Source organism: Orbicella faveolata, unplaced genomic scaffold (assembly GCF_042242905.1).
Source record: "Orbicella faveolata isolate gen_17 unplaced genomic scaffold, um_ofav_v1 contig_1, whole genome shotgun sequence".
Taxonomy (NCBI): Eukaryota; Metazoa; Cnidaria; class Anthozoa; order Scleractinia; family Merulinidae; genus Orbicella; species Orbicella faveolata.
This window is the reverse complement of record NW_028301536.1, coordinates 13,482,726-13,502,500: the sequence shown is the minus strand read 5'-3', so window position 1 is coordinate 13,502,500 and position 19,775 is coordinate 13,482,726. Positions and strand designations below refer to the sequence as shown.

General features: G+C 38.4%; 2 protein-coding genes and 1 long non-coding RNA gene across 9 annotated transcripts in view; 1 reads left to right on the top strand and 2 right to left on the bottom strand.

Moving 5' to 3' along the window:
- The window catches only part of LOC110061226 (neuropeptide Y receptor type 6-like), a 12,589-nt gene extending 679 nt beyond the window's left edge, over positions 1-11,910 (bottom strand). The window contains exons 1-2 of the mRNA XM_020768057.2: positions 11,677-11,910; positions 1-1,040 (exon numbers count right to left, since the gene is read on the bottom strand). The exon at positions 1-1,040 is cut by the window's left edge and continues 679 nt beyond it. Coding sequence (XP_020623716.1) covers positions 1-989 — 989 coding nt within the window. The 5' untranslated portion in view covers positions 990-1,040; positions 11,677-11,910. The remainder of the gene's footprint in view (positions 1,041-11,676) is intronic.
- Positions 11,911-12,435: 525 nt separating this feature from the next.
- The window catches only part of LOC110061296 (uncharacterized), a 27,942-nt gene continuing 20,602 nt past the window's right edge, over positions 12,436-19,775 (top strand). The window contains exons 1-5 of one of the 7 annotated variants that reach the window (XR_016207472.1): positions 12,436-12,670; positions 14,473-14,543; positions 14,825-14,879; positions 15,871-15,935; positions 16,590-16,652. Coding sequence is in view for 1 of the 7 variants with exons in the window: in XM_089290390.1 (XP_089146516.1) it covers positions 12,436-12,670; positions 14,473-14,543; positions 15,871-15,921 (357 nt within the window). In the remaining 6 variants the exon portion in view is untranslated. The other 6 variants (XR_016207470.1, XR_016207469.1, XR_016207473.1 and 3 more) reach the window with 6 other exon arrangements.
- Positions 15,397-19,775, bottom strand: part of LOC149118160 (uncharacterized) — a 5,575-nt gene continuing 1,196 nt past the window's right edge. The window contains exon 2 of the long non-coding RNA XR_016207486.1: positions 15,397-16,921. This is a non-coding gene — a long non-coding RNA (uncharacterized LOC149118160). The remainder of the gene's footprint in view (positions 16,922-19,775) is intronic.

Sequence of the window (19,775 nt, the reverse complement as noted above, 5' to 3'; positions counted from 1 at the left end):
CGCAAAGACTGCAGAAACTTGTTCGTATTTTTATCTGAGTTCCTAGAAAACAACCTCCTTAAGTCCTCCCTGAAACTGTGACTTAACGTTGTGTAGAGAATCGGATTGAAGCAGCTGTTTGCAGTGGTTAGAAGTCTTGCAAACTCGTACAACTGTCGAGTGAAGTGCGATGATAACAAGGCTGGTTTCACCATGATACTCAAAATTATCACTTTTCCTGGTAAGATGCAAATCGCGTATACCAAAACCAGGCCGGTCAGTAACTTTGTTGTTTTTCGGTTTTGCTTCTCGCGTTTTTCGGCCACATCCACGCTGGTGTAGATCCCTCGCCTGGAGTTCAATTTGTGAGCTTTTCGCAGATGAGAGACAATTCCGACGTAAAAGAGAATGATACAAAGCGCCGGGATTACGAACTGTGGGACGATCAGCGCCATGATGTAGGTCAGATTGAACGAGAGCTGGTTGGGCCACCAGGCTATGTCAATCAAGCACCTTCCACTGGGTTCCACGGTCAAAGCGAACACGAATGGTACTTGCAACACACATGAATAAACCCAGCTAAATACGACCATCACAAGAGCCTTTCGTTTGCTCAAACGGCTCGTCAGCGTGTTCACAATCGCCTTGTACCGCTCGTAGCCGATGCAGATCAACATCGATCCTGAGACTGTCACGGAAAGAGAACTCAGAACGTTGATAAGCTTACAAGGAACAAACCCAAAGGGCCATATGGAGCGATTCTCTAAGTACGCGAGGTCGAACGGAAGAAATAGAAAAAGAACCATCAAATCGGACAAGGCGAGGTTTAGTATGAAATATCCTTTGGCCGAACGGAATGTTTTGTTCTTTGTACCCAAGATTATTGTACAGACTGTTAAATTGCCAATGACTCCGATAAGAAAAGTCACAGGGTACAAGACAAGCCGCACAATGCGAACCGCAACATGTTCGTCGAAGAGAAACCCTTCGTCTGCTGTAGTGTTGTTCATGATTGTCTTTCAAGTCCTTAGCTCTCTTGTGGCTTTTAACTTATTTAGTCTCTGAAACGAAGTAAATGAAAATAGCATCATTAGGCAGTAGTGTTATTTTCGATAAATTACTTCAATACCCAATGGAGTGTAATCAATGGCTACCTTCACCTAATCGAAGGCGATCAATTAAGGAAAAAGGGTACGGTATGTACGAAAATTGCTTTCTCTAATTTATAATTTGCCGTCTTTTAAATGAATACTCTTGCGAGCCGTCGAAAGTTTCCGAGGGGAAATTCGTTTTGGCACCTTAGGCGTAAGAAAGCTACTTTGGATCTTATCAAAATTTAATAACTTCACCGGAAAAGCTGGTCAAGAACATTAAATTTGCTATTTGTTTATTTAGACGCTCGACGAGACAAGTGTGTTGCATACGAATTAACAATTACGTGATGAACATGATGAAATCAGACTTTTACATGAGTTAGTGCTGATAGAGTGACAAAACATATTATTTCAAATTGTGTTTTTTATTTAATAAGCATGGCCATGGCAAAAAGTAGTTTAGTTATTAGAAGTTTAAAGAGGGTACAACTCAGGGTACAAACACCTTTTCCACGTTCATACCGGTCAACCAACTGAAACACGTTTCTGTGACCAACAAGAGTTCAAAAACGAGTGAATATGTTCCCTGTGCGGACTGTTTGATCTTTCACACCTCCAGGTCTGTTTTTGTCGATTTTGTTCCCTCGGTTTCAGGGTGCTTTTAATTACGGTTGTCCAAATGGAAATGAAAAGATAGTGAAAAATCAAATGACATCTTTTTCAACTGAAAGTCGATCTAATTCGGATTTATCAACAGGCATCTAGTAATCAGTCTAGAAAGCTTCCCCACACTAAGAAAAGGTTTGTGCGCAGTTCATATAATTGACCTTACGAGATCGTGATCACTGAGAACAAACCTTAGTTACAACCACTGTCATAAGCCAGTTGTAAGGTAAACATTGATGAATAGCCGGACAAGCGCACATGTCAACCTTACGCTTCCGAGTTGCCACGGCCACCGAATAATATAAATGTTTATTTTCGTGGGAAAACAAAACTCAAAAATTATTTTTCTTTCTTAATTTTTTGTGCATCATGAAAAATAGCCCTTGATGTTTAAAATTTCCTTTAAATCGAAGGGTTAATCCTCAAAATGATAGTTTATTACGAAAACGCTAAAGGACTTTGAGCTTTGCTCGCTTTGACTTGCTGCCCTCTGCGCCAGCCGGCCCGATGGACTGATAAGTGACGAATGGAGAACGACAAAATTAAAAACTACATATACTAAGCTTATTTTTTTAGACTCCTTTCTCGCATTGATTCTTTGAAAATACAATGAATAATAACAAAATGGCGAGGGGGCATTACAGGGCTCGAAATTAACTTTTTCGTTCGGGAGCCAGCTGGCGACTAACGGGAAAAATTTGGTCGCCAGATCGTAAATTTTGGTCGCTAACTTATTTTTTATATAATTCACATGAGAACACTAACATGATTTTGTACGTTACTTTGCATGCAAGAAAGTCACAAATGAAGAGCTAAAACTTTTGAAAACAGCACGAGTAAGACTTATAAACTGTTATAAAGCTACCGTTGTTCTCAGATGATGTCTCTGGTTCGCAGGTGATGGTTTTTCTCTAAGTTATTTTAAATGGAGCGAAGCACAAAAACTTTTACGTCCGTGGTTTTCGTAATGACACAAACACGGGTCCTTTCGTATTTCTTCAAAACGCAGTTCTTTATTTTCGTCGCCTTTCGCCGCTGATAAACAACACTGTGCTTGGTCTGGGCTCCTACACAACTGATCACATCTGCCGCCATTGTTCTCGCGTCAACTGAAAAGCGCACGGTGTTGTAGTGTGCCCGCCATCCCAGTTTTGGAAGAGGCCGCTGAAACAATGTGGCGCTTGGTAAACGCAGTTTTGACATGTCGAAGTAATTTTTACAATTACAAGTAATTTTTACGATTTTCTTATAATATTCAGACATTATTTTAGTGGGGACGGAAAGGTGAATTGTCTACTAGCTACCAGATCCGAATAATTTCCCTATCTAAAGATTTAAAAACAAAAGTTGTGTTTTGGTCATCTTTACTTATCGTACAAATCGCGAGTCGCCAGCTCAGTGGCGACCAGTTCTGAAAATTTAGTCGCCAATGCTCAATTTTTGGTCGCATTGGCGACCAGTGAGTCGCAATTTCTAGCCCTGCATTATTAAAAATAATGCTCATTTTCAAACCCAATTATATTTCACAGACTTCGTTCGCAATATATGAGACAACAAATGGTAGGAATTTCCCGAAAGCGACAAATATCACCAAAAAGAAACCTACTGTGTGAAAACACAGAGGTATAGCCTAACAAAACGGTTCGAATTTGTAAAAAAGGCAAGGCAAAAGCAAAATACTTACCAAATGGCTTGAAGCACAAGGAAAAAACCCACCGAAGCATCATGGGACCACGAGATCTAGGTCTCAGGGCCTTGTGGGTATAACCGGACACCTTGTATTAGGGAGTGTTAGCAATGACGACGGCGACGGCAGGGATGACCCCTTGTAAAAAATGAATTCATATTTTCCCTTCAAATGTCGTAACTCTGTAAATCTTGTAAGTATGCCTATCGGTCTAAAACTTGCTCAGGCTAAACATGCACCGACAGCGTTCAATTCCAAAAGAAGATACGGAAAATTACCCATAGCGGTTCGCGTTCTCTAAAATACGTAAAACCTGGTCATTTCACGTTGTTGTTTTGCAGAAGACGGCAAAGAAATGTACCACGATTCAAAACGCACGTGCATAGCTATTGTTCTCCTCATTAAATCTTTTGTTTGGTGTCGCTCTCGTCACCGTCGCCGTCGGGGTTTGCTAAAACTCCCTATTGTTTCTTTAGGGCGGTTCGCCCTTCTGTTGGCGTTAAAAAGTGGTTTGAAGCACTAACTGGGAAATTCCTACCATTTGTTGTCTCATATATTTCTCACTTTATCTGTTCATATAATTTGAATTATAACTTCAGGCCGCTTCGCGGCCCTAGTATAATTCTCATTTTTAGTCCTCTGTGTAATCTTACGTACTCGAATCCAAGGTTTCCTGTAAACTCGTCTAAACAGTTTATGAAAATCAAGGACCTGACTTTAAACAATTATTGCATGAGGTTTTTGTGACATACAGAATAATCAATGTCGAGGTAACGGTTATCAGCCGAAGCCGAAGGCCGAGTCTGATAACCGTTACCGAGACCTTGATTTTTCTGGATATCACAAAAACCGAATCTACTAATTGTTTTATTATAAATTGAACGAAAAAAATAATGGAAGTCATGTTTTTGCTTCCTCACTGACGGCAAGCAACACAAAGCGCGCGAACTTGACATGATTACCCTTAGAAATCATGCACCGCGGTCATACATGACATGATTACCCGTGACCTTGAGTGTCCTTGGCATGATTATTGTACAATCTGCAGCTAGATAACGTCGCAGGCGCTGATTTCGAAAATTCACTGTACGCTTTCGGCCAATCAGAAAAGATATAGTGAGCTCAATGTATAATAAGAGAAATTATCCCAAGGCTTATCATAGAAAATGCCTGAAAAAGTAAAGAGAGTTTCAATGTTGATGCTAGAATGCTAAACATTTACTGGTGTTAGGTTCAAAAACAAACTATCGCAGGTTAGTTTTGAAAAGACTACTTGAACTTCAGTTGCAAGCTTGGTTCATTTGACTAGCAGAAAAATGGTATTGAATTCCAATTGTCTTTTGCTTATAAGCCGAGACAGATACTTTTCGATTTAGAACTATCACAGTGTATGAAATACTAATTACAGCTTGGGGAAAAATTATCCAACGATCCCAAAAATTACAACACCACATTAAAAAACTTGTGGTCTACAAGTCAGGGACAAATGAAAGGGACTTAACAGTGAGTACACTCGAACCATGAACAATTGACATTTGGGAGGGGACTATTGAATTTGTGCTACTAAAGTACGAAGTGTATTATGTTTGTATATATGTATGTGTGGAATGGGGGATCTTCATATTAACAAAAGTATTTAGTGTTTTTACACTGTAAAAAATGCTGATCTTGTACATCATATGAAAAGCTGTCATTCTATAGTTACCTAAAATAATGTAGACAATTCAGGTGTTGATGGTTCGATTGTCCTTACTCAAAACATTGAATTCATATTCTGTCGAGGAATCTTTAAAATATTATTATTTCAGCATAAAAATAGCCTATACTCCATTTATACTTCCCAGTATACCTTTTACCCCAACCCTTAAATAAACCACTGTCACAACGTTTGGTACTATAATTTTTTGTGCTGATCTCAGTTCTGTCTAGCCAATTCGACCTATAAATGAAATATCTAATGCTGAAAAGCACTAAAATTTAATGACCGTTTTTAATGGAGAGAAAAATGCTTAGCTATATAATGACTATAACTAATCGAATGTTTTCTTCATGACTGCATGTTTAAAAAACCTCCGTATGTCTCAAGCTGTTCAGCATTCTGAAATTAGCATTTCAAGTTTGTTTTTTTTTTGCAAAAAAGGAGGGAATTATTTGCCTTTACTTAGCTTTAGCGTCAATTATCTCGTCTTTTCACCGCTTCAGTGTGCAGTTGCACTACGAAATTCACTCAAATAATACAAAAATGGCTCCAATCCAATATGTCGTTCTCTAGAGTAGAGGGCTATTTTCACAACTTATCACGTTGCAAATAATCACTTTGGTTTGACGAACTGCGAGATGAGAAAGTCTAACTTCCAGTCAAATATTCATGACATTTTACTCGACTTCGGCTTGTCAAAGGAGTTTTCTTTTTAGTATGGCACTGACATTGAGTTAAGCAACTTGCCGACAAGGGAACAAAACGGCAATTTTTCTAAGAAATAAAAACAAGGCAAAATGAAACTCTTATTTTGATTTTAACTAGGTGATTGTATTAAGCTGGAAGATAGTTTATGTATAAATAGTGTCTTCAGGCCAAACAAAGTTGTAACATTTTAAGCAGAAACAAAAAATTTAAGCTGAGTGAAGTAAACTTGAAGGCCTCATGCGTCTCATGGCGCGACAAGACTGATGATGAAGTAAAATTATCATCTGATTGCAGCATTACTGAGTAAAGAAACTGCAGGGGACTTACGTCTTGTGATTATAACTAAAATAATCTCACTTTGTCCATGGCTGGAACAGTTTTGAATTTGTGACCTTGCATTCACAAGTGAAGATTTCACATACGAATTAAGCTGAATCTTTACATGTAGCTGCTCTGTCAACGAACAATGTTAAGGACGACAAAATTGAATAAATGATACGCACCTTTAGAACTATGGGTTGACTAAGACAGACTTGATTAAATCTTCGATTGATTCTTTCAGTATTGAATTGGTATTCCCGATGAAATCGAAACCTCAGTCGATTCAGAGAAGATGTTTTGTTACGCCAAAGTGTTTTGAGAATTGAAAAGTATTATATGAATTGAAGCATAATGAGTTGGTAATTCCTTGCATTTCATTGGTTACTCCTTGTTTTGTTTGGTGCGTAAAGCGTCGACGCGCTTCCCCTCAAATAACCGGTTTATTAAATTCACCATAACAACAAATGCACGGTGATTTATCGCTGTTATGTACAGAAATATCAACTTTTATCAGACACTTCATGCTACGGTTACCGTCTATAAATTTGTACGAACGTCATTTAACGCAAATAGCGTATGTGTTAATTGTAAGCTGCGATGTCGTGGGCGTAACTATATTCGCAATTAATTTCTAAAGCGAAGGTGCGATAATTTCACTTCTTCAGTTGATTCTTTGTTTAGGAGGGAGTTGAGAAATTAATGCGCAACCTTAGTTTCACAATAAGTGGAATTAGCAACTACACAAGCAAAGCCATACAAATGGGAAAATGAAATTGACACTCGGGAAAAAAAATTTTTCCGACGTGAGAGCCATTCTCAAAAACAACGACTGCACTGCACGTCAAATAGAGAACCGCTTCCTGAAATGATTAAGGACATTAAGTGAAATGCATTTTAAATAAGTTTCAAACTAATAAAATGAGGTAAAACGGAGATTTCACAGTCCCAAGTAACCACACACTTTTTGTTGTTCTAAGAGCACCCGTCAAAATATCGACAAGCTAACCTTTGTGTCTAAATTAATTTGTAACTTTGCGTCGGTACGTTTATGATCAATAATGTTAAAAGCAGAAAATACGCGGGGAAAAAAAAGTTAAAAAAAAGTGCGACTAAAAAAAATGACTATTAGACTTAGTGCTGAATTATTAAAACTTCTCCCATCGTCGTTTTTCCTGAAGAAAAAAAGAGGGAAAGTTATCAAGCAAGATTATTTTACGTAAATGTGCATTTATTCTTGTCCCTGTCCTTACTGAAGGAAGCTGTTGTAATAATATAAGAGTTTTAGTCAAAATGTGACTAATTTTAGACGAACATTCTGTATATATTCTTTCAGTCTGCAAATTAATGATTTAGTTAACAGCAGCCTAGAGACATTTTTTCTTTCATTTCCGCAGAGACGATGTAACCATGTTATCTTGATGTAACTGCATGTCAAAATGTATTTCATATTTGTTTAATAAAAAACTATTAAAAAATGGTAGGATATTTTACATGTAAATCAGGTAAGTTGTTTAGGATACCAGTGATATCAATTTCGTGCAAATAGAATACAGAAAAAAAAACGTTCTTTCTTTCAATCATACCACTCTATAATGCGCAAAGCCACCCGGCCCCACACACGTGAGGCGTGCGCCTGCTCGTACAGGTCAGCATTCAAAAACGAATTTCTATGGATGTCCAACCGTGATAAATCAAGTTCAGTCAGTTGGTAGGATAAAATGGGTGAGAAAATATTAAGACCTTTGGTAAACAGTACTCTCAGTCTGGGGTGCAAACGGCCATGAAACCGTCTCGAGCCACATTTTTTTCTGTCTTGAGATTCTTTTCAGTCAAGAGGGCATTAACGAGCTAACCAAATTTTCAAAGATCCAAGGAAAGTATTGACGGGTATAATAGATTTTAACACACATCGGCAATACATAGAACATACCTTGTTATCTACATCTACATAAGTTTTAAAGCCAGTTAGATCACACCGACTGTAAAATCTTGTAAACAAAGAACTCATTAGAACTCTAGATGAATCTAAAAGAATTAAAAAACGTTGTCAGAATTGATTGATTTGAAAGCTAGCGGTAACTATCTCTTCGGGAAGACAGTTCCTGTCGGCAACAGGTCTTTGGAAATATGAATCAGGCTGAGTTTCTTAAGAACACGTTTTTCTTTGATGTGTGGGGTGTGCGCTTTTTAGTAAACATTCTACGTTACATTCTAACAGGGTGGCGTTCTTGATATGAATGTACTTTGGTCAGTTGCCTCAAGGAAAATTCAAATTCAGGCAAAACCAAAACAGCAAATCAGACATCAGATCCGTCCTTCCTAAAAAACTGTAGGCCCTTTCGAAAAATTAATTTGATTACCATTTTGTTTGACTGAGGGGGAGGCAAAAATTGCAATAACTTGTTTGCTAAGATTCCATTTAAAGTAATCACGGCAGCTAAGGGAAATAACGAAGCGCGCGAAGTCTAAAAATAGAATGCAAATTATTGAAACCCCGCCAGAGTCAGACAACATAAGCGTGTTCTGAGAGAAATAGGAGGAAAATGAACGCCAAATTTTCGTTTCAAAAATTGTTTCAGGAGCACTTGCGTATGCGCTTGAAGAAGCGTCAAATCTTCCACCATTCCGTTTTGTTTGTCTGGGTTTGTCTGAGTTATGACGTCACTCGCGCGCTTCGCTATTAGATCACGACAGGAGACAGTCATTTAAAACATGTCAGTGACGTCTCCTTAGTTATTTATCGGTTATTTGTATATTTTGTGAAAGCCAAAGTTACAGAAGTTAATTAAAAAGCCATAGTTTTTCTGCATGTCGCCTTATTTTGCTCTTGAATTTAACAAGTAATATTTGAGTCTTTGAAAACATGTTTATTTGATTAGGGAATTCGCTAAAAAGAATATTTGTAGAAACGTCTCAGCTTGGACAGCAATCAAGTGGAAAACATGACAGATTAAAAACTTCTACTATAACGTTCACAATTCACTCTGAGTGTCATCAAAAACAAAAACGGAATCACTGAGCGTGCGAAACATTCTCAAGACCACACAAGCTTTTGTTTTGCTTTGCTGTTCTTTTGTCTTTATTTTACAATTTGCAGCTGTATACTGTATCCGGTCATACAAGTTGCGTGTTACATTTCGTTTTAACGATTTTTATTGTGCATTAACACCTGCATAATGAGGTGTTTAACAGCACGTACGTACACTTAACGAAAATGTGTAAACAAGCCCCAACGTTTTGCCAAAGGCTACTTCTTTTGCCATGCCCGCCCACATGCGTTTTGACGCCAGTGAACGAAAATAAATAGTCAACATCTTCAGAAATTTAATTTGCAATAGATGTGCGTACACGCACTTTTGAGGTTTAATGAGCTCAAATTCTCAGTGACTTTTTCTGGTACTTGTCTAAAGAGTTCATGTAGTTAATAACATTGATTGTGAAGAAGCTTGCATCGATTCACATGTTTATCACTATGTATTCCTTAATACAGTCGACCCTCTATTACACGTAAGCGGCCAGTTATCGAAGTCCCGAAATCATTGTCAGTATGATGAAATACTGCAAACAAAACCCCTATTGTCTTTTCCCCTGTTAAACGGCCTCATAATTTAAAAAGAAAATAAAAAATAACAACTAGTTTGGCTTCGTTTTGGAAAAATGATGTTAGATAAGAGTCCTAATTATCAAGGGATCATTCAAACACACTTTCATTACCTTGATGCGATTCCATATTTACTAAGCAGTTAACCCGATGGTAAAAAAAATATTCACAGTACATCAACCCCTATTAAGTGGCCACCACCCATTTTCCCGGGGGTGGCCACTTAATTGGGGGTCCTTTATAAATGCCTGCCGCTTTGTAAACGTCCGAAGCATGGCGCCCTCCCTGATTTTTGTCATTATCCTCCTGACTTGAGCATGTTGCTTGAAACATTTTACAGATGAAAAGGACGGAGGTGCTTGTAGAAGATTTTGAAAAGAATCCCTAGGAGGTATCAAGATCCTGTTTTGTGGACGTGGCTTCAAATGTTTTTCACCCCTAAGAGGTACCAATCTCCTGTCATACAACAAAAGCTCCCGCTGTGGACCTTTTGAGGCTGAACACCTGAAGAGTACCAAAACTACGTTTTTAACACATAAAGGATGCGACGAGCACCCTCGTCCTTTTTATCAAGTGAGAATCCCTCCGCCCCGGGGTCTGAAGTTGTTTGTTGCAACTGTCCCGAGATTCAAACTGAACGACATGTCAGTGTGCGAGGAAAAATAAATCAGAACCTAGAGATAAACAGACACCTCCAGTTACCATGTGTACAATGTAATAAGCTAACTAACCCAATACGCTACGCTAACTAAACCAATATGTCACAAAGTCACATCTGTTTATGTGAAGTTCTCACTTCCGAGTTTCAATTTCTTTTATACAGCCCCAGGTAAAGAACTGCCTTTTCTAGATATAATTATTTGTACATTGGCCACATTCCTGCTAGACCAAAACTGCCTGATTTCTATACCTTATCCCAGACTCAACGAAAACCATACCCTTCACAGCGGCACATACGCATATAGCTTATATTTGGGAGTACGTATCTCCCCGGGGACATGAAACAACTAAGTAGCTCGATGTTTTCTAGTCTGAGGACCCAGATAGATTTCCGGCTTTGTCAGATCACGCCGCCAGCGTGAAAAAAAAAATCAGAAAATCCGTCTGTGTTCGCACGTACGTTCGCAGGCTAGATGTATTCGGGCATGATGGCTGACCTCACATCTATGTTATGGCGTTAATTAACATTCCTAGCTAACCTTTATCCGACTATACTGAAGCCTTCGTTAGGTCTATGATGACTGTGTATCGGAAGAAGAAACTCTTGTATTATTTTGTAAATCTTGTAAATGTGGCAGTAAAACTGTTTACTTTGGTCTTAAAATTTGACACCTCAATAAAAAGCTAATCATGATCCCCAATATAATGGCCTTCACCATTAGCTTGCAAATTGCTGACTATAAATCTCAACTCTAACTGTTAATGATCATCATGGTCATATTTTTCTTTATCAGTATTGCTACGAATCTAATCTGTAGCCCACTTTAACGATCAAGTATATTTTATTATATCAAGGATCATCAAGATGTCCAAGCCTTTTTTGTACTTCTCTCTTTTGACTCGTACACACGTCCGATGTCTCGCTTCACTTTCTTACAGAACACTGGCACGGGTCCATATCAGTTTGAATCGTTTTACGGACATCGTTCAAGCTTTTCAGAATGACTCAGAAACTCAGGAAAGGGGTCTTTAGGGAGTTAAACTCCAAAACATTTCCTGGGTAGCATCCCCCTGGACACCTCTAGAGAGTCTGAGAAGCTTGCGCCTTCGGCATTTGATCCAACAGGGTGAGTCATCTAATCTGCCGGGTCCATGTTATTTTCAGTTAAAAGCCATGTAGCCAACCACAGATACTCGATGAGGTACTGTGTTACAAAAACCTATCGCTAAAATCTGTCTCATTTGTAAACGTGATACATACCTCTTTCATGACTGTTCGTTGGAAGCAGAGATGTTCGATTGCCTCTAAAAGTAATTGCCTGCTGTTTTCGCTATCAAACGATAATTCGCTGTTTTCCGGCTCGGTAATTTGATGTGTTCTTTTCAATTTCGGTCTTTATAATTATAATCAATAAGTCTCAAAGGCAACCTTGAGTTCTCATGTGCACAAAATAATGTGAAAACGCCGTCACCCATCCACTAGGCAAACAGTGGGAAGGTAATAATAATTATCTCAGCTGTCATAACAGAATTTTCGGTAGATCTCTTAGATCAGAGCGTTGAAAGACGGCCCGGGAGAACAAAGCATATGAATTGTAAAAGATAACAAACGCAGCAATCATTTCGAAATAATCATTATTGGTCATTTTTGCCCTAATACCGCACTAACTACGTATAAACAGCACCGGTATGTGGCGCCCTCAGGTTTTTTGATTTTACTGATTTGTACACAGCCCCTTTTTATCTGGTTGGGTAAATGAAGACGATCCAGCCTAGGGAATATAGTTTTGCAGCGTAATAAATAGCAACTTTGAACTTACCGAGTTTCAACTCAGTTGGTTACACTGCATGAATGGCAGTTCCTCGTCAGCACTACTCGACAGGATGGAATGCACCGATCATTCCCTTACGAACGCAGAAATGCTAAAAAGTTACAAAATTACAGCGGTAAGCCAAACTTCACTGTGACAAAGGTGGAAACGACAAACGATAATCGACATGTATCTTCAGCGAAAAAGACATGTCCATGGAAACGGAATTTTGGCGGGAGCGCGCCCTGCTCTTCCTTCCCATCATCCCCCACGGTGCAACTTGTCCTTCGTCAAGCCAAGTCACGTTGTGGTGTTTGCGGGAGAGAGAAGCTTTTTTTCTGTTGCGTACAGAGGTGAAACGTTTGAGCAGCTTGCAGCCTACGGGAAAGAAAATTGCATTTTACTTTGTACCAGAAATGCAGTTAAGAAGAGGCACAACTCGAGGTAAGCAAAAGTTGCATACGATATTACAGTGGTTTTTGACCGCGCCGTGCCAAACACTTTAGACCGTTGTAACATCTGTTGAGCATGCATTTAACTTATTTAGCCTTTTAACGTATAGTTGGGTTCCTTTTCGGTAGGGTAACGAACTTAAACTGTACTATCGTATTGTGGTATCGTTGCGCACGAACTTAAGCTCTTAAGCTGTAATCTCTGCTGGTCTGTCAAGAAGAGGTAACAAGAACGGACGAATCAATGCTTACATGTGCAAATTAAGCTACATGTATTAGTAATTTGTGTGCACATTGGGAATTCCAAGCAGCATAGTTAGTGGAGGGTCCCCTCCACTAACTATGCAAGCAGTCAAGTTATAATTTGGTATCCTTTAGACAATCCGGTACATGCTGGTTGGTATTCCGAGGGACTTTTTTGTATACATCATTGTATTTCAGGTGGAATCTTACCCTCCGTTTATATAAACTTAAGCTTAACCCCCCCCCCCCCCCCACTCCCACACGCTGAAAATAACCACTCCTCTCCCCAACAATTAAACCCTCAACAGTTAGCCTCTTTGCAGCCATAATTTGAGTCACCATGTAGCACCTTGTAGCATGGAACAAGCAAATTAATCGTTTGAATAGCAGTACACCAACAAGCCTTAAAAAATATGTGGGGTTACACATAAGAAGCAAAGCGCATAAAATTAAAAACAGCTGGAATTAGAAACAATTCAGCTTCTCCAAATCAGTTTTGTAAAGCCAGCAAGTGTATATTTTTTCATTTGCGTTAATGAAGAATAGTACATGTACCAGTTGAGTTTGAATGAAAAACTATTGTCCATCAACATCCAGAAACACTGAAAGTTTTTTTTATCTATGTTTTGTGGAAGAGATTTGCTACAAAGATTGAGCTGGATTTGTCCATTAGAATACTGGCGAGAGCTTTGTTTATACTGTAGAAAGACACAAATACTTTTCACATACAGTTTCTACAATTTTGATACCTTGATGTCGAGTTTGGTTTTATACAGGGAAACTGGAAAATTCTTGCAAATGTTGAATTTTTGAGAAATAAACATGGCGTTTTCCAGCCAAGCAGGGCTATTTTTAGTCATTGAAAGAAATTTGACAGGGGCAGATTTGATCACGCGCTAGGTAACCGCTTCTGAACTGTGAACATGCGTCATGCAATCAATAAAACAAGTTGAACGCTATGGTTTGTAATTTTCATCAAGCTTCATCTTAACATGTGATCACCCATGTGCCTAAAACTTACTCTTTGTTTCGAAATCTTTATGAAAAATTTCATTGGTGGATGGCATACCTGGGCTCTTGCCCGGGCAAGTGAGCAGAGAAAGTTGCTTGCCTGAGAGGAAAATGTACTTGTCCCTGACGAGCAGACAGGTTTTTTTTCGAGCTCTGGACCAGGTTGTGCTGCTAATGAAACCCGCTGTAAACAATTAGCCTGTGAGCTGATGTGTTGTACAGTTCTAGAGCTGTTCAAATATAGTACCTCTATGCCCATTACAGTGTCAGGGATCAAGCTGCAGTTTTGTTATAGTAAGGACATGAAAAACGCTGTTGGGAGGCTTACATGCATTTCACTGGGAGGTCTACAACAAAATTTCATGGTAGCAGGATAAATCGGTTTAAGACATTTTTCCCAAAACACTTAACTAGCCCGACAGGCAGACAAAGGATAGAATCCACCAGCCCAACAGTAAAACCTATGAGCCCTTGGCTATCAGACTCAAGTTTCTTTGCACTCCAAATATTGAAACATTTTTTCTTTTTATCATGCCACAGATTTAGAGGACAGTACAAGCTATCAATCTCTATCAGTGTATCAGTTAGTCAGTGAATTACCCAAAAGTGTTGTAAGTATTGTTTTTTCATATTTATACAATATTAGAAAATATCCAAAGAAAATAATTTTTTGTGCATGCTGATTGGTGTAAAGATGATTTCCAGTCTGTACTGCACACTCTTGAGAGTTTGTTTATGTTTTTTGTTTTGTTTCATGTAAGACATCACAAAATGTGAACATTTTGCAACTACTTTCATGAAGTAAACTCAAAGTTTCATGTCAACTGCTGTTATGGATGTGGAGCTTTATGTTTTGTTCTCTCTCATATCACTTGATGGAACAACTTCGCAGCTGTGAAAATCAATGAAGCTGTTGGAAAAAGAATTTGAAAGACCCCAAAGATAAGGTATGTGGTTTGTTACGAATAACATCGATTCGCATTCTGTTGAGGGAAACTTTTTATGTTTATAAACATTAGGGTGCTGAGACTATGTAGTACCGACCGGAAATCATCTGTAATTTCGTGTTTCTATTAAACAGTTACATGTAGATTATGAGCTCAAGATTTCTATCACGCATAGAAATCGAGAGCGAATAATCTTATTGTTTTAGTATAAATCTACTAGTCGTTCAAAACTCTATCTAAATCCCCTTCAAAGACACTTCAAAAACGCTAAGAAGTGGCCGTCATTTTGTCAACAAGGGCACACCGCTACGCTTCTCACTATCTATCACAGAATAGATTGTGAGTAGCGTGGCCAATCAGAGAATGGCATTCGTGATATAAAACTAGTAGATTTGTACTAAAACTCGATAGAAACACAGATCTAGCACAAGCTGTCAACATACGTGTAATCATTGCATAGGTAAAGAGAATTTACAATGTACATTTTGGTGATCAAAGTAAACAAGTTACACTGTAGTTAAGATAAGATAAGATACTTTATTTAATGTGGAGTTACGCTTAGCTAATTAGCTAGTTTACAGGTAATGCACGGCCTTACAGCTGTAGTATATTCTAAAAATTAAAACTAAAAATGTGCAATAATTGATCGTATAAAACTATAAAGACCTATAAATGCAGAGAACTGAAAATCTAAAGAATCAAATTACAATAAATTCCAACTTCAGTCAAACTTAAGCGATCAAGTTTTGTTGTTCACTTCATTAGTGCCTACTTTAAATTTAGTTCTCATATCATAATTTGTTAGGTCATTCCATTTCTTTGTGGCAAAATATCTCCATGATTTGAGACCATATTTAGTTGTGTTACATGTAATTTTTGGCAAAGAAAGGATATAGTCATGTCAAAGGTTATACTTGGATGATGGTAAGGTGATAAGATCTCTAATTGCGGATGGAGCTTTGTCCGATATACAATTGTTTATTGTCGACAGCATGTCCTGAATTCTTTGAGTTTCCATGGATGGCAGTCTGATTCTTTGTAAGAGATCTTGATAAGGTACACTTTTATTATTTTTTAAAGACGTACCTTAAAGCCCTTTCGTTGACTTTTTCGATTTTAGCAGTATTTCTTTTTCTGCAGTGGTGCCAGACTTGGTTACCATAGTTAAAATATGGTAGTATAAATGCAAAGTAGTATAAATGTTTTCTTTTTTGTTGCAAAATTTCCTCGGACCGCTCCCCATCTGGCAGTAGTTCTTTGGAAGAAGATAGTTTGTATGGCATCAATTAGGATGTTTCTTCTCATTAATAATAATACCAGTTTGGCTAAAGAAATCTTCTTTTATCTTCAAACATGATGCACAATCCAAGGCCCACCCACCCATGACTCACTCACCGTGATTTATTCACCCCTTGCATAAACTCATTGTTCATGTTCCAGCAAGATGCTTTTTTAAAGAGCACTAGTTTCCCATCCAAATTAGAAGGAAGCAATCTCAGAAAAGTCAGCCAGACTTTTTTCTCCAGTGAGGTACATAATTTATACAGCTTGAGCGCATCTTTATTTTTTTGTAGCATTTTCAAAGAAATATCCTGTTTCATTTGACAGCGTTTTCAAGGAAATGGCATGGTTGAGGTAGTAAATGTATTCATGGCACATTGTTTTTTGTGTAGAGTAATTAAAATACTAGTAATCATCAATTTCTTGTAGTTTCCACTTGGTGACAGTCCATCTCCATTGCCAAACAAGTCCATGAATATGAACTATAATCAGGTAAACCTGTAAAATTTTCTTATTATTAATACATCAGTTTTATGTCACTATTACCTGCTGGCACAAGATTTTAAAAAATATTAACTGAGAAGAATTCTTGCAGCCTATACTTGAGGCTGAGGGCAAAGTCCCTGAACAAAGTGTTCAGGTTTTATGATAAAGAAAAAAACATACAAACAAACAAACAATATACAGTACCGCCTGAAACTGTGGACCCATCAGGTTGGGGCAAAACTTCGTCTTTGCCGCATGCTCACACCTTGCGTCCCCTGCGGGTGAAAATATGTAGCACCGCGGTAAAGACGAGTGCGACCGCAATTGAAAAAATACCACGGCAAAACAGACAAGGTAATACCTCAAGGAAGTAATGTATGTGTATCGAGTAGAGTGGCATTTCTTCATCAACGTTGCTTGTAAACTCCATCATAATCCGGAATCAAGAAACATGCTTGATGGAAAGTCGAACAGTTAACATGTAAATGCCTATCCTCTAGTTTGTTTCACTCTTTTGGAAATGACTATCAGTAAGCCCTTTTATGAACTCTGATGACACTATTCGTAGGTGTTTTAATAGGGTTCACAGGGTTTTGAAGGTCACTTGATTAGAACAGCAACTGGATGGAGCGGTCAGTAGTACTAACACAATCAACAACGCGTTGATCCGTAATTGCAGCTACATGTGCTAAATGTTAACAGTTTCAGGTACTAAAGATGTAACTGTTCGTCGTCTAGTTCGTTTTTTTTTTTAATTTTAAAAGCGATGCATTGAAAGTAGTAACGCAACTTCGTGTAGTATTGGAAACAACAGAGGTCAGGAATCAGTGGAAATCAAACATAGAGCATCTTTTGATTTCTGTGAAAGGTCACATGAAATGTTAAAAAAAAATCCACTAGCCTAAACTGGTGAAAGGTTTTGATTCTCCTTTGATCTAGTGTGTAAAGGCAAATAATATATTTCCCTGTAGTAATCTTTGCTTAAAGGAAGGTTACATGTGTTGAATGCCGTCAGGAATAAAGAGCAGTCACCGCTCAAAAAAACGCTAATTAATTCTGTGTGGGAATCAGTGGAAATCAAACGGGTATGATTCTAACATCTGGAGATACAGATAAACGAAGCGGGAGAAACTACATACACACTGAAACTCTTTGAAAGGTAAAAGATAAAAACGCAAACAGTTGATACCAAAAAATGCGTAGATTACTATACCATAACCCTTACTGCCAAAAACCGTGGAATTCAATACGAAAATACATGTAGTGGCATGTCTTTTGTCGGCAAGCAACCTTTGAGCTTTTTCCAATATTTTGATCAGAATTATAACAAGCCAAATAACAAGCCTTATCACGACCACTTATATATGAAGGTTGTTGCTTTCGCACTGAGCTCTCAATGAAGACAGTGGCCGAGATACATCTTATAAGATATTGCATTTCCTTTAAAGCCAAAAGCTATTTTGACCATTGTTTATCCAGTGTCTTGTTCGCAATTCGGCCCATTACCCATCCCCCAAATTTAGTGGTAAGTATGCTGTGGGACCAGGCGAATTTCATTGGTTGCCACAAAGTAAACTTCCTGACAGTTTTCCACATGATTTTAATCCCTTCGTGACTCAGTTCACGCACAACCTGGCACACTTTGAAATTTAGTCTAAAAAGAGTTAAGATTCTTAATTTTACATACTCTGAAGTGCAGACCATGTTCAAAGCAGGAGACTTTGTTTGACGATGTAGTTTCACGTATGTTTTGATCGCATGTCACTGACATGTCACCGACGCACTCAAGCAAAACAAGCTGAGCGATGAATGGCGGTTTGGTTTTGTCATCTGTTCTTGCTTTCATTTTGTGATGTGTTACGTTATGTTTGGAGTGCTGTTATTAAACAGGTAGATGTATAAAAGCCGATGAAGGTTTATCTTATTCATGGTTTGGTTTCCTGAGAAAATGTTTGAACTTGAAGCACGTTCCATGAATATTACATTTAATAAGCTTACATCTCAATTGGCTGCAAGGAACCAGATACAAAACTTGGAACAGAAAAACTCGGATTGCTAATTCGGTGACAGCTACACAAGAATGAGGCATAAACAGCATTTGCCATTTTTTTTTTAAACCAGTGATCGGAGTTAACCCGGTTTTGTAACTGCCCGCTACAAAGCGCAGCACATATGTGACCTTCCATAGGAAAACACGTCTTATTGAAAACAGCGTTTTTAGGGCGTTTGAAACGCCTCACAAACGGGGTTTGACAGCGTTTCAAACGCTTCGCAAACTCTTTTCAAACGCTTTGCAAACCCTTTGCAAACTCCTTACAAACGCTTTTCAAACCCTTTGCAAACGCCTGTCAAACGGTTTGCAAAGCGTGTCAAACGCTTCTCAAACCCTTTGCAAATGCTTCTCAAACCCTTTTCAAAGGCTTCACAAACCCTTTGCTAACTTTTCGCAAACCCTTTGCAAACGCTTCGCAAACCCTTGGCAAACACTTCTCTTGAGCGCCGGCAGAACTAGTCCGCAAGGAATAAAACGCGCTTAGCAATGATTAGTTTTCAATACCTTACGGTCAGTAATTAACTGTTCTTTTAACATAAGTAGCAAGATAAAAAGATTTATATATAGTTATTCAGTATGATGGGAAAGTGCAGAAATGTATTTAGAATGCACGAGCGCGCGATGTCAGTGTGTTTTGGTCGCCTGTGTTTACGATTTATCAGCTGATTTGACGTGAATGAACTTCTCGCCGGTCATACAAGCAAATGTGCACCCTAGTTTTCTCGCAGACACAAAGAGAAAGGTAAAAGATGAATTTTAAATTTTACATCTTAAATATTATTTGAGCATTTGTCGAAATTTCGATCCAAACATTGCGCGGCGAACACAAACAACCGACAAGCCGAAATTTGCATAATAGCTCGACGGTCGTGATTGTTTACGCTTGACAGATTTCGCGAATGAACCTTGTCACGAATTCGCTACATCAAACAACCGGGTGTTATTTTTAAAATGTACTACATAAATATGTTTACAAATTCGGAAATAAGCTCGTGCCTTGCCGAAATTGTCAAAAGTATGGCTGCGGTATTTACCCGGAATGTTTACTAAGCTTATCTATTGTGAACTGTCCTGCA